Raw genomic sequence first — 14,314 nt, forward strand, 5'->3', positions numbered from 1 at the left:
CAGGCCAGAGGAATGGGGATGGATGGAGTGGCTACTGCAAGAGATTATGGGGGTCTGAAATATCCTCCAGCATCGACTTGATGGGGGCCTCTTCCCCTAAACCTTCTTCTCCCCTCTAAACCTTCCCCCCAACCACCAATCTGTGTCCCTGGCTATCTGGGCCACAGCTGCCTTTCTGCCTCCTCCCCCCCAGGTGGCTGCTGTACCCCAAACCCTTCTTTGAAGACACTCCCTGCATCCTGGAGCCTGGAGAGTACCCCACCTCAGAGGCCTGGGGTACATCAGACCCCAGGGTGGGCTCCTTGAAGCCCATGCGACTGGTAAGGGGCAAGTGGTCACAAGTTACCTCATCCTGCAGGTTGGGGGAAGAGGCAGGGCCTGGGGGGCTCCTGCTGAGAGTGGGATCTGGGAGAGGGGGAATTAGCCCAAGGGCTGGGGCAGAGGGAAGACAAGGGGTTGGCCATTTCTAGGGGTCTCAGGATCAAGTAAATCCTGGATTACCAGCCCCATCTGTCTTCTTCCTCTACCTCTGGGCTGGTGTCTCAGCTCTGTCTCCTCTGCAGGGCTGCCCGAGTGTGGAAAAGCCAGGGGAGCCCAAGGTAGGAGTCTGCGCTGCAGGGTCGAAGAGGGCCTTTGGGTGGGATGTGTCTATGCGTGTGGCTATCATAGTCTGGACCAGAAGACAGGGGAGGAGAGTGCTGGGGAACAGAAGCTGGGTTTGGGAGGGTGGAATCCTATGGGCTCACTGGGAACTGGCTTTTGGTGTGTAAGGAGGTTAGAGGTAAGAGAAGAGACAGGAGTTACCTAAGAGAATGGAGCTTAGTGAGAGTGGGAGGACTTAGCTCTGGGCTAACTAATGCTGGGCAGGGACTCCCTGGGCTGGCTGGGTGTGTTTCAGTCCAGACGGCTCCCCACCACCCTCACACCACCCCTTTTCCCCCAGGTTGTGGTTTATGAGGCCACAGGCTTTCAGGGCCAGAGCTGGGAAGTGAGCAGAGACATCTACAACCTTCAGCAGCCAGAGGACAGCCAGAGCCCCCACCTGGTCTCTGTGGGGTCCCTGCGAGTTCTTGGGGGCTGGTGAGGACTCTGAAACTTTCCTCCTACTTCATCCTCCCTTCTGGCCTCTACAGTGGGGTTGGGGAATGGCCCGGGCTGCCTAGGGGTGGGGGCAGCTGTCTTACACATCCGTGGGCCTTCCTGACCAAGTCTGTTTGTCCGCCTCCGCCTTCCCGCAGCTGGGTGGGCTACCAGAAGGCAGGCTTCCGGGGCCACCAGTATCTGCTGGAGGAGGGGGAGTATGCTGATTGGTCACACTGGGGAGGCTTTGACGAGGGGCTGACCTCCCTGCGGGTCATCCGGACGGTAAGCAAGGGCAATTGGGCCATCCCTCTGCCTGTGGCCACAGCCAGACGTCTCCCACCCCACCCCCCGCCCCGCCCGCAAGTACAATCTGTTGAGAGAAGAGTTTGTGTCCTCTTTCCCAGTCCTCCAGAGCACCTGGAAGTGTTCCCTGAGGTCTAGCCTCTTGCCTTCGGGCTGCTCTTCCCCAGGCCACACTGATCTCCTTACTGCAAAGTCCCCTGGTGGGCTGCGTCCCCGGGGTCTGGGCACTCCCAGGGATTTCCGTGGGTGGGCAGGAGAGACCTGACTATCCCTGGGACCCAGGACTTTGGGGACCCGGCCGTGGTGCTGTTTGAGGCCATGGACTTCGAGGGGCATGGCGTGGAGGTGAGAGAGGCATTGCCGGACGTGGAGCTGGCGCGACACGGCCCCCACACGCAGGCCATCCACGTGCTCAGCGGCGTGTGAGTGACCCCGGCTCCGGGAGCGAGGCGGGCCAGGAGCGGTTTCCTCTGAGGCGCCGGCTCCGCCCCGCTGACCCGGGCCCCGCCCTCCCTGCAGGTGGGTGGCCTATCAGAAGGTGGGCTTCTCCGGGGAGCAGTACGTGCTGGAGAAGGGCGTGTACCGCAACTGCTATGACTGGGGCGCGGGCAACAGCGCCCTCGCCTCGCTGCAGCCGGTCCTGCAGGTGCGCGCCAGCCGCGGGGGGCGGGGCCCTGGGGCCTGGGCGGGGCCCGCCGCTGCGGGGGCGGGGCTGGAAGACACGAGCGGGGAGCGTGGGGGCGGGGCCCCTGAGAAGGGGCGGAGCTAACACGGGCCTGAGCGACGGGTTGCTGTGGAAAGAGTCGGGAAACTGAGGCTAGAGGCTGGTACCCTCCTTAAGTCTCGAAACTTTGGGCCCTCCCTTCAGGTCGGCGAGCACAATCTGCACTTTGTCTCAAAGGTAAGGAGCTGGTGCGGGGCCTGTCTCCTCTTCCCTATTCTCTCTGTCCCACTCCATCGCCCTCCATTCTCAGCTCTTCATGTCTCTACCTGCAGATTCAGCTTTTCTCCGGCCCCGACTTCCTGGGCGACCACATCTCCTTCGAGGATGACCAGACCTCCCTGCCCGCCTGCTTCCAGGTCCAGTCTTGCCGTGTCCACGGGGGCAGGTGAGGACGTGGGGGAGGGGAGAAGCGGGGCGCACCTGCCGCACCGGCCCGAGCGCGCTTAACTCAACTTGGAAATCCAGGCTGCTGGAAGGTCTTTCTTTGAAATGATTTCTTTCCTTCGGCTTCCTTGAGATTAGCTATTCTGTCCCGAATCATTCAATCTTAAAGCAAACCAAGCAAAATAAAGGTTTAATGGAAAACGTAAAACTTGTAGGTAGTATAGGATAAAGAACTCCAATCTTGTTTCATCTATCTCGCTGCCTTTTATTTTTTTTTTTTTAGTGGAGCATTTAAAATCCCTGACCCAACATAAAATTTTACAGGTAAATACTTAAATATGTCTCTCTAGTAAGAAAGAACTCTCCCCAACCCACATAGCCATAATTTATTATCACAGCTAATAAAATTAACAGTAGTTTGTTAGTGTTACCTAATACCCAGGCCATGTTCAGATTTCTCCCATTGTCTTAAAAAAGTGCCTTTGTGAAATTGATTTGTTTTTCTCAGGATCCAAACAAGGTCCACACATTGCTTTTGGTCAGTTTGGTCTTTAATTTATAGCAGTTCCCCTCCTTTCTTTTTGTTTTATATCATTCATTTGTTTAAAGAAACCAATAGGGGTGCCTGGGTGGCACAGTTGGTTAAGCCACGAACTCTTGGTTTTGGCTCAGGTCATGATCTCAGGGTGGTGAGATCGAGCCCCCCAGGAGCCCTGTGTCTGGCTCCGCGCTGGGGGTAGAGCCTGCTTGAGATTCTCTCTCTTCCTCTCCTTCTGCAGCCCCCCTTCCCCCTCCCCAAAAAGAAAAGAAAACCAATCATTTGCCCTGTAAGTTTCCCATCTTCTGAATTTGGCTTATTGCTTCCTTTGGGTGCCTTTTTTCCCTTTGTGTCCCATATTTCCTGTAAACTGGTAGATCTGGAGGCTTGATGAGATTCAGGGTGTTTTGTTCTGTTGGCAAGAAGACTATATAAGTGGTACCCTGTACTTTTTACTACATTACCTCAGGCACATACCTGGTTGTCCCACTTTTAATGATATCAAGATCCCTACATTGTAAGATTTGCCATTAAAAAAATAAGATTTGTTATTTACCTCTCACCTAATGGTATTAGCATCCACTGATGATAATTGCCTAGACCCCTTATTTCTTTAGAGGTTACAAAATGATGATTTTAAGATTTTTGGTATTCCTTCTACATATGTTAGCTGGAATACCTCTATAAAGAAGAGCTTTCCCTTTTCTATTATTTGTTTACCCAAAATAGTTTATATAAAAAAGGCAGTTTGATCCTTTCCCAAGGATCAGTTTCTCTTGATCAATTTTCAGAATAATTTCTGAATTGGTGCCCTAGCAACCTCTAGAGCTAATGAAATATCTTTTAAGTATTGTTATGAACTCATGGATTTATATGTAATTGAAATGCCTCCGTCCATTGGAGTTACTATTCTTTTGTGTGCTCTAATCATTCTCTCTTTGACAAATGAGAGCCCCTTCAAATTGTCTGCTTTTGATGTGACTCCAATAGGTTTTTTATAATTTCCTTGTTTTCCTGGTATAATAAGATGCTCCAGGATCATTTTGTACATTTTTGCCCTAAACTTGGATTTAGTTATCTGCCAAGGGACTCCGATTCCAATGGTATTTGGATGGAAGCTGGATGTTTCAAAACTATATTACTAATATTACTAACAGTAAAAAGCAGTGAAAACTGTTTGAGGTTTCTCTGTGGTTCTTTTTGTCCTCAGGACATTCACCAACACCCCACTTGGTATGTGCAGTTCAAAGTATCATTTTTAAGACATTTGAAATAATACTTTTTGTGTGTGTGGTTATGCCACCAACCTGATATACAGTTAGGTTCATTTATTTTATTTTATTTATTTAAATTTTTAGGAATACTTTCCATTTTTACTTAATTGTTTTTTAATTACATAAAAAATTTATAGTGTCCCTGTCATAGCTTGGGCTGCTGTAACAAAATATCATAGGCTGGAAGACTTCAACAACAGGAACTTATTTTCTCACAGTTCTAGAGGCTGGGAAGTCCAAGGTCAAGGTGCAGGCCCATTCTCGGCTCCCCAGCGAGGCCTCACTTCCTGGCTAGCACATAGCTGCCTTCTTCCTGTGTCCCCATGTGGTGGAGAGAGTGCTCTTGTGCCTTCCTCTTGTATAGGGACACTATACCCATCATGAGGCCCACCTTCCTGACCTCATCTGAATTTCCCAAAGGCCATCATATTTGAGGTTAGGGCTTCAACATAGGAATTTTGGGGAGACACATTCAGTCCAGAGCAGTTCCAAAGCTAAGTCAATCAGTAGGACCTATCTCTATCCCTGTGATCTTTTCCCCTCCCTCCCTCATAGGTAATCTTTTGCTTTTTCAGTGTTTAGTTAACTCATCCATTGTTTCTTTTTGAAAATATATGCGAATATACTCTCATATATAAATTTGTATATAAATATAGAAACCAAATATATTTGTTGCTCTCTTTCCCCATTTTCTTACACAAAAAGAAGTGTACTACAACCTGGCGAATACTAAAGACCACTGAATTGTACACTTTAAAGAATGAAGTTTATGGTATGTGCATTATATCTCAGTTTTTCAAAAGGGAAGCATACTATAAACACTGTTCTGCCCCTTGTTTGTTTTTCCTTAACAGTTTGGAGATCATTTTATATCCCTTTAAGAGCTCTTCCTCATTCCTTTTTACTGCTGTGTTATTATACTCTACATTCTTAGTTTAATCAACTCTCCCCTGTTGATGGACATTTAGACTGCTCCCACTCTGCCATGGCCACCCACACTGCACGAAGAACTTTGTGCATGCGCCATTTCAGGTTTCTGAAGGAGGTTTCGAGATTCCGAGAAATGGGACTGCTGAGTGATTGTGCATAGAGTTTTGCTTCATATTGCCAAATTTCCCTCTATAGGGGCAGTATGATTTCATCCAGTCATTTCTGAAGCCTTGGCCTCAGTCTCTTGCTGCAGGGCCTGTTCATTCTTGACTTCCCACGGGCTTGGAGCGGGGGGTGGGGGTCACAATCAAGTCCACCTCCACTCTGCTGCATCTCAGAGGGCCTGGCAGGCCAAGCACAGGATGGGACAAGCTCAGATACCTACTCACATCCTCCTACTCTTCCCCTTCCCCAGCTGGATCCTGTTTGATGAGAAGAACTTTGAGGGTGACCAACACATTCTCTCCGAGGGCGAGTTCCCCACTCTCACAGCCATGGGCTGCCTAGCCTCCACAGTCCTGGGCTCTCTCCAGAAGGTACCCCTGGTGAGTAGCCTTGTCCAGGTCCAGGCAACCCCTGGGGCAGGAGGTGCTGCTGGGGACATGCCGGGTACCGGGTCTCTTCTCACTGTTGGCTAGGCTGCTGGAGCTTCAAGCCAGTCATCGTCAGAACCACCCCAGGTCCCTCCAAACCCATGGCTTCAAAGGCAGTTTGACTTACTAGAGAGTTATTGAGCACCCACCGTGACAGGTCGCTGGGGACGCTGAAATAAATCAGACACAGCCCTGCCTTCAAGGAACCCATGGCCACACTGACATAAAGATGACAAGGCAGTGGTGTGCCCAGATATAGAGGTGGTCTGGGGACAGGAGGGACTAGCACTCAGGTGATCGGGGGCAGGGGCCGGACTGCGGAGAGGGGCTTCTGTGCGGGAAGGAGTGGGACAGAGGGCTGGCTCCGCTGTGTGGGGAGGATTGGGGACAAGGCAGTAGGGTTGCCGCTCCAGTAAGGGAGAGGGGGAAGGATGGACCCTGGGCCAGGGAGGAGATGGAGGGAAGCGGCCCGGCCATAGTAAGGAACCAGAGTCTGGAGGACGGGGTGGGCCAGCCATGGCAGCACAGCAGACGGTGACCGCCGAGCTCCAGGCGGTGTGTAAAATGCTTCCCCTGCACTTAATCCGATGAGCTTTGTCACTGCCGTCAGCTCCCTTCTCCAGATGTGAAACAGACGCACAGAGAGGTTGTGCGACTTGCTCCAGGCCACAAAGGTGGTGACAGGCAGAGCTGAGTTCTCCCCGAGGCAGCCTCGCTGCTGAGTCCAAGCTTTATAAGTACACGTTGGGCTCTGCAGGCAGACAGACCTGGTTCTGAAGCCCAGCTCTAGGGACTTGAGCAAGTGGTTTGATCTTCTCCAGACTCAGTTTCCCTTCTGTTAAGCAAGGATGATAATAACAGCACCTACCTTACAGGGTTGTTGAGAAGTTATAATGAGATCAGGTAAAGCACTTAGCACAGAATCTGGCAGGTGGTAAGCCCTGAATACATGAGAACCGCTATAATTACTGCTATAATTACTACTGTTAGAAGCACCATTAACTGGCACTGCGAGGAGGTTTGAGGGGGCCGTGGGGGGCCCACTCTGGCACGTGCTGCATCTGAGAATCTGGGGGACGCCCAGCTGCCAGTGTCCAGGAGTCCAGGGCTCTGTGGGGTGGAGCTCAGGAGGGAAGAGGGCCTGAAATATGGATCTGGGGATTGGAGTATCTGGAATTTGGGGCCGAGGTGGGGGCTGGGGCTCTCTCGGCCTCACCGCTTTTCCATGCCCCTGGCCCCAGCACTTTTCAGAGCCCTCCATTTTTCTGTACGGACTGGAGTGCTTTGAGGGGAAGGAGATCGAGCTGGACAGGGAGGTGCGCAGCCTGCAAGCGGAGGGCTTCAACAACCACGTGCTGTCCGTGCGGATCAGGGGGGGCGTGTGAGTGTGTTGGGCGAGCTCAAGGGTAGGGGCTGCTAGGGAGTGAGGGCTGGGTCCCTGGCCTCTTGCCCCTTTCCATTCCCTTCCATTCCCTGCCCCCAGCCAAGAAGGAGGGAGAGGGGCAGTGTGAGGAGGGCCTTGGACCCCAGCCTGGATCCTCCACGACCCTCCTCTGCCCTGCAAATCCGAAATCCACTTCCCGGCCCCCTTCTCCTCCCTCGGGACCCTAACACCAGGCAGAGGAGTCTCAGCATGAGAGAAAAGGAGGTGGAGAATGTTCTGACATCTGTGCCTCTCCTCCACCTGTCTGTCTATCTGTCTTGCTCTCTGCATCTCCGGCACCTGTGGGGCCCAGCTGGGTGCTGTGTGAGCACAGTGACTTCCGGGGCCGCCAGTGGCTGGTGGGCAGCTGCGAGATCACCAACTGGCTGACGTACAGCGGGACGCAGAGGGTGGGTTCCCTCTACCCCATCAAGCAGGTGGGTAGCGAGTCGGGTTGTGTGTGTCTGTGCCGGTCTTTCGGGCCGTGTGCTTCCCATGTTTCCCAAACTCAGCATTTGGGTACTTTTGTCACAATTTTGCCACATTGTCGTTCCTCTTGAACCATTATCTACTTAATATTTTTCTCTAAACCAACTCACTTTTTGTCTTCACTTTATCCTTATGCTAGGGACTGATATCCATAAAATCATGGGTTTGGTGTGTGTGTATGATTTTTCTTTAATTGGCATTATAATAAATACATAGCCATTAAATTTTTAGCCATCTGTTTATCCACTTAGGACTAAAAATCATCTCATGTGCCTCCCTCTGGGAAACACTGGAACACCTGGAAACGCTTGGGTTTCTCCAGGTCTCAGAGCGCATGTCTGGACCTGCTTCTCATTGATGTACATGCGCATTGTTGTGGAGGCAGGGCCATGGGGCGCGCGCACGCACGCGTGCGTGTGTGTGCGCGCGCACGCATGCCCTCTCAGGGTATTTCTGTGGCTGTGACGTTATTTGTATCCATGTGTCTGTGCTCTGGAGGTGACGTGGTTGTGTGGGAGGTGTGTAAATGACTACCTGTGCCTGCTTTTGTGACACTGTTGAGACAGCGTGTGTCCTTGTATGAGGATCTTTGTGTGGCCCCTAGATTCACAGACTCTTAGGACAGCATTGCTAGAAGAAAGGTTGGAGGTTCTCTCCGGCCCCCACATTTACAAATGGGGAAATAAAGGTCCACAGAAATGGACAAGGATTTGCTCTGCAATCTTGAGCAAGTACTGTACCTCCATGGACCTCTTTAAAATGGGGATAACGTAGGGGCCACCTGGCTGGCTCAGTCGGTAGAGCATGCGACTCTTGATCTCAGGGTTGTGAGTTCGAGCCCCACGTTAGGTGTAGAGATTACTTACAAAAAAGACCAAAAAAAAAAAAATCTTTAAAAAGAAATAAAATGGGGATAACACATGTGATGGAGTTGTCTTGAGGACTGAGGATAAATAATGTTTGTAAAGCCCTTAGAACGGTGCTTGAGTGGGTTAGCGGTGGTTCTTCTGACTGCTATTACCATCACCACGATCCAAGCCCCCGGCTGATCTGTGGCAGAGCCTGGTCTGATGTGTGACAACCGGGTGTCTGCCCCACACCCGGGCCAGTGTTCTTCTTCAGCACGGGTGTGTGTGCGCATGTCTGTATTCCTACTTGCATCCATCCTGTTAGCAAACATGGGGTGTGGAGTCGGCTGGAGGGGGCGGGGCTGCGTGTGTCTGTGGCTTTGTGGCTGCGGCAAACTTCTGCCCAACCACGGGGACCTGGGGCATCTCTGCCAGTGTGTCCCTGTACGTGTGGTGTCTGTGGTCGTGGGTGTGCACCACAGATGCACCCCTGATACACGTGTGTGAGAGAAGAAGCAGGGCCAAGGAAGGCTTCAGGGCAGGAGGGAGGGCTTGGGGGGCTGGGGATGCTCGTGGTTCCAGAGCTGAGGGTGTCGGGTGCCCAGCTGGGAGCATCCCTGCCCCAGGGATCTCTCACTCTCCACTCCTCCTGCACCCCCCCCCCCCAGCCCCGGGTTTATTTCCGCCTCTGGAATCCCGCACTGAGGGGATTCCTGGCGGTGCCAGACCACGTGGAGGACATGAAGGCGGGCCGTGTGGTGGTCTCTGAGCCCCAAGCGGGAGGCAGCTGCATCTGGTACTACGAGCATGGGCTGCTGAAGAACCAGGTACTGGTTGAGGGGCTGGGACGGGAACACCAGAGCCCCAGGCACTCGAAGGTTCCCTGCGTGGGGAAGCAGGACCTGCCCTCGGGCCAGAGAGACAGAGAGAGACACACACTTGCCAGGACCCTGGGGAGGCGGGGAAGACTCCAGGCTCTGCTCCCCTGGGCAGTGTGGGCTCCTCTCTGGGCCTCAGTTCCCCATCTGCAAAACAAGAGCGTTGAACCAGATACTTCTAAGGGAACTCCTAGCTCTGATATCCTGGGACAGACCTTGGATCCTATTAATAAGGATAGATTCACTCCACGAACATTTCCCAAGCACCTGCCCTTCCGAAGCTGACATCGTAGTGGGGGAGAGACAGAAACCATTTAAATGAGTAAAATACCTCAGTACGTTAGGGGATGAGAAGTGCATGCGAGGAAAAATCAATGAAAGGGGAACAGGGAGTATCAGTAGCTCTGACAAGGGGAGCCCTTCCTAAGAAGGTGGCATTTGGGGCGCCTGGGTGGCTCAGTCTTTAAGCGTCTGCCTTCGGCTCAGGTCATGATCCCAGGCTCCTGGGATCGAGCCCCGCGTCGGGCTCCCTGCTCGGCAGGAAGCCTGCTTCTCCCTCTCCTTCTGTCCCTGCTTGTGTTCCTGCTCTCGCTATGTCTCTCTCTGTCAAAAAAATAAATAAAATCTAAAAAAAAAGAAGGTGGCATTTGAGGGAGGCAGCCATGTAGGTATCTGCAGGAAGCGTGCTCCCTGCAGGGGGAACAGTCGCGGAAAGGCCCTGAGGTGGGAACCTACCTGGCAACAGGACTAGCCAGCTCCCCTCACTGGTGGCAGTGAAGGGAGGGCGGGAGGGAAGTAGCAAGAGAGAGGAGGTCAGAAAGGTTACGGGGGTGTGGGTCTTTGTAGGCCATGGAAGGAGCTTCGCTTCTTACTTGAAATGGGAGAGAACCTGGCTCTGTGGCAGGTGCTGTGGTAAGCCCTCTACATGAATGCCTCGTATGATCCTCAGAGGGCACTATGGGGCAGGTCTTACTCTACTCCCCATTTTATAGGTGAGGAAACTGGAGCACAGAGAAGTTAAGTAACAGGCTGAAAGTCACACAGGCAGTTAGTGTGTGGAAGCTTGTCTGATGCGAAATCTTGTGCTTTGGGAGTCAGTCACAAGAGGCTTCCTGGAGGAGCTCTTTTTCCAGACCTTTTATGGGTTTTCACATGGACTGCCTGCATCAGGCAGCACTCAGAGGTTCCCATCCCCAGGGAATCCAGCACGCAGAAGGATTAAGAGATTTGCCCAGGGCCCCAGTCCCTGAGAACCAGGATTCAAAGCTGGGTGTGTGTTAAGCGTGTCGGGTTTGGCGGAGTCCCTGATGACCTCCTGGGGCCTCAGGTGGCCCCGACCATGAGCCTGCAGGTGATCGGGCCCCCCAACACAGGCTCGAAGGCGGTGCTGTGGGCTGAGAGCCGCCTGCCCCGCCAGACGTGGAGCATCAGTGAATCGGGCCACATCTGCAGCCAGATGTTTGAAGGCCGGATCCTAGATGTGAAGGGTAAGGGGGCCTGTATGTGGGAGAAGGCACCTGGGGGGGCTGCGGCCAGTGGGGTCCTCAGCAATCTCTGACCATCTCCCCATCTCTCACCCCTTCCCCCAGGCGGCCGGAGCTATGACCAGGACCATGCGGTGCTGTGGGAGCTGGCCAAGGACCGGGCGTCCCAGATCTGGACCGTCCATGTGCTCTGACCGCCCCCGTTCCCCAGCCCTGGAGGCTTTCCCTGGGATGGAATGTTTTTATAGGCTTTTTGTTGTTGTTGTAACATAAGCTGTTTTCTAATATGCTCCCAGGTACCCTCATCTTTGTGCACCTTGATATTTGGGGATGGGGTGAGGATTTGTTCACCTGCCTTCTTTGCCCTATACTCGCCCTACTTCTTTCCTCCCAGCTCTGGTTCTGGGGCTCAGCTGTAAGGCCTCCCTTGGCCACCAGAGGGAGCCCTGGGCCCAGACAAACTGATGAGTGTGGTCTTTATGCTGTCACCCCAAATGATGGGTTCCAAGAGCCGGCTCTGAGCCAGGTCCAAATGGGTCCACTGAGCTGTGGGGCACAAACAGAAGCCAAGCCCCTTGGTACCTGCCCTCAGAGAACTCACAGGCTAGTGGAGGATTCCTACAGGTAGGGTAATAACACTCAATGGTAGGATAGGAAGGGAAGTAGAAGGATGCACAGAGGAGGAACCTGAACCACTTAGGGGCACAGGGCAGGCTGCTGGGAGGAAGGGATGCTCAGCTGAGATGTGGAGGAGGGGAAGGAGTCAGCCAGGCTAGAGGGTGGCGGAGGAAAAGTGTTCTAGGGATGCAGGTAAGTCGAGGGGTGAAGACTTGGAAGTTCAGTATGAAGGAGTTGCAGCGGGCCAGGCAGGAGAGGTGAATGGGAGACACACCCCCAAGGACCTTGCCCACTGGCGTCCCTCTTAATTTCCCCCAACTCCAGTCTAAAGGCCCAAAGGTTTGGCCTCTCAGTCAAAGAAGCCAGGACAGGGAGTCTGGGTTCTTAACCCAGCCTAGAAAAGACAGGACATAGAAGAGGAACAGCTCCCTCCATCCCCCGATCTAGCAGGCACTTCTCAGCCCCTTGGCCAAGGTCCTCTAGGAAGAGACAGAGAAGCTCAAGGCCCTTGGGGGCTTCTCTGGGGCTCCCTTCCCTCCTTGCAGCTCCCAGTACCACCACTGCAGACCCAGGATGCTAGAAGTGGTTAGAGCACCTGTGTCCTTCCTGCCTTCCCAGCCTGGGTTCAGTGGGGTATAAGTGGACGGCCTCCTCGTCATCCTTTTCAGCACCCCTGGTGGACCAGTGTCCAGTGTCCGGTGAGGACAGGAGGGTGCCTGTGGGGCTGAGACCCCAAGAGCTGAGGGAGTGGGTCTCTGAATCTGCCATTCTGAAGACACCCAGGTATAGGGTGAGGGATTCTCTGAGCTTCTGCAACCGGGGATGTCCAGGGCCAGGATGGGGGGAGGCGGATCCTCTGGGACCGTCATTCCCAAACACCTAGGGCTGGGTGAAGCACATGCAACTAAAGAGGCTGGCAGATTCTGGGCCATGTCCCTGCAAGGTGATCCTGAGGGGAGAGGCCTCCGCCCTGGGATTCTGGGGCGGGAACGCTAGCATAGGAGCTCTCTGGTGCTACCTCTCCTGCTGGAGGGGGCAAGGGAAGATCCTTGGTGCTGCTGCAAACCAGGCTCTTGGAGTCCGGCGATGTGCAGTGACCACATGCAGGACCCCGCTCCAAGTACAGGACAACTTTATTGATCCCCAGCTGGGTGCCGCTTGCCCCCCCATAGCTCCAAGGCACTGCCTCTCAATTCCCACAGCCTGGTCATCTCTGGCATCAACCCCTCCCAGGGACGTGGTGGTGGTGGGGCGGGGGGCTTCTCTTGCTAGTGATGGTGGCAGCTGTCTCAGGGGGCCCGGAGCTAGGGCTGAGGCATGTCACCTCAGCTGAGGTAGAAGAGCTGGACGAGGGTGTTAGCCAGGAAGAGAAAGACACTGCTACCGCCTACGTTGCTGAGTGCTGGGGACGCACTCTTGGGTTCCTTGGTGGTGGTGGCTGTGGTACCATTTCCCAGGACTCCAGTTTCTATCTGCAAGAGAAGTGGGGCAAGCTCAGGGCTTTCGAAGCTCAGGTTATTTAGAGACCTAGTTCCCCTACCCTGATACAATCGTTCTCTGGTCTCTGTCCCCCATGACCATGACTTCTGCCACAAGGTCTTGTGGGGACAGGACCTTCCTGCCTTGGCACAGGCAGGGTCAAAGGCGGTTCCTCCCATGGAAGCTTCCTTTCACCTCCGCCAAGCCACCAGCTCCTCCAGCATGTGGGAGACAGGAACCTGTGTCTCAGCCCTTGACCTGACTAGCTGAGCTAGGGGCTCAGCCTCTCTGAGCCTACTTCCTCATCTTCTGAATGAGCCCATCACAATCTTGAGGTCGTGTGAAACGAGGCTGGGGAGAAGACACTGGCAAAGTGTGGGTGGGCGAGGAGGTGGGGAGGGTGTGACCTCTTGCACGAGGAAATCGCCAGATGGTGATCCAACTGTTCTCAATGCTTGACCAGGCTACAAGTAAAGCTGCCCCTGATGGAGATGAAGCTGTTTTTGATGGTGATCAGGCTGTTCTTGATGCTTGATCAAGCTGTTCTTGATCTAGAACTTGATGGCTCTGGTCTCCTATGCGGGCTAGCGCCCTTAGGGCACATGGGATGCTGCCAAATCTGCCTCCTGGAATAGCAGTTGAATTTGAGACTCCAGCTGTTTCTGGAGTGGGAGATTTCTATCTTCTTTGCATTCCCGAACACATAGGCTTTTCTCCCTGGGGTGGTTCCCTGCTATCTCCAGGACCAGATCTAGCTCCCCTTGAACCTGTCCTGGCCCCTTCCCAACAGGGCCACTTCCCCAGCTTCCCTGGGGATTGATGCCATCCTTCCTCACTCCGAGCTGTCTCCCCAAGCCTTGTCATTCCTATTCCACATCACCCCCCTGTGTGCCTCACTGTGCCTGGCACCCTGCGAACGCTCCCCAGCCTCAAGCAGTCTGCGCCCAGCCAGAAGGGCTGGAATGCTGGGACCAGGCCCCCTGAGTCCTGGGTTCTCCTGCTGGGACCCTCTGTTCTCCTGGAAGAAGGCTGAGTGCCCAGGAGCCTGCATTTCTTCCCTCCCCTGCCAGGCAGGTCTGGGGAGTCCTGGGTGGTGGTGTCGGGGGCTCCAAGGGGCTGTTCTTACCTGAATCAGAACCAGGAGACTGATGGTGAGTAGGAGGAAGAAGGAGCCCTTCATCCTTGGAGAATCTTGGTGGCTGTCTTGGTAGCAGCTTCTAGAGATGAGCGCAGGCTTGTCTGCAGGCCTCTTGGCTTGGCTGCTTT

The 14,314-nt window shown here is 53.8% G+C and overlaps 1 protein-coding gene across 1 annotated transcript in view; it reads left to right on the plus strand.

Moving 5' to 3' along the window:
• The window catches only part of CRYBG2 (crystallin beta-gamma domain containing 2), a 28,092-nt gene extending 15,591 nt beyond the window's left edge, over window positions 1–12,501 (plus strand). The window contains exons 9-22 of the mRNA XM_035019412.1: window positions 194–320; window positions 564–599; window positions 944–1,080; window positions 1,239–1,365; window positions 1,669–1,808; window positions 1,906–2,032; window positions 2,255–2,287; window positions 2,383–2,495; window positions 5,652–5,781; window positions 7,071–7,210; window positions 7,566–7,689; window positions 9,258–9,416; window positions 10,795–10,954; window positions 11,057–12,501. Of these exons, the coding sequence (XP_034875303.1) occupies window positions 194–320; window positions 564–599; window positions 944–1,080; window positions 1,239–1,365; window positions 1,669–1,808; window positions 1,906–2,032; window positions 2,255–2,287; window positions 2,383–2,495; window positions 5,652–5,781; window positions 7,071–7,210; window positions 7,566–7,689; window positions 9,258–9,416; window positions 10,795–10,954; window positions 11,057–11,145 (1,642 nt within the window). The 3' untranslated portion in view covers window positions 11,146–12,501. The remainder of the gene's footprint in view (window positions 1–193; window positions 321–563; window positions 600–943; window positions 1,081–1,238; window positions 1,366–1,668; window positions 1,809–1,905; window positions 2,033–2,254; window positions 2,288–2,382; window positions 2,496–5,651; window positions 5,782–7,070; window positions 7,211–7,565; window positions 7,690–9,257; window positions 9,417–10,794; window positions 10,955–11,056) is intronic.
• The last annotated feature ends 1,813 nt before the right edge of the window (window positions 12,502–14,314 follow it).

This window comes from Mirounga leonina, unplaced genomic scaffold (genome assembly GCF_011800145.1).
Source record: "Mirounga leonina isolate KUSES-001 unplaced genomic scaffold, KU_Mleo_1.0 Mir_173, whole genome shotgun sequence".
Taxonomy (NCBI): domain Eukaryota; kingdom Metazoa; phylum Chordata; class Mammalia; order Carnivora; family Phocidae; genus Mirounga; species Mirounga leonina.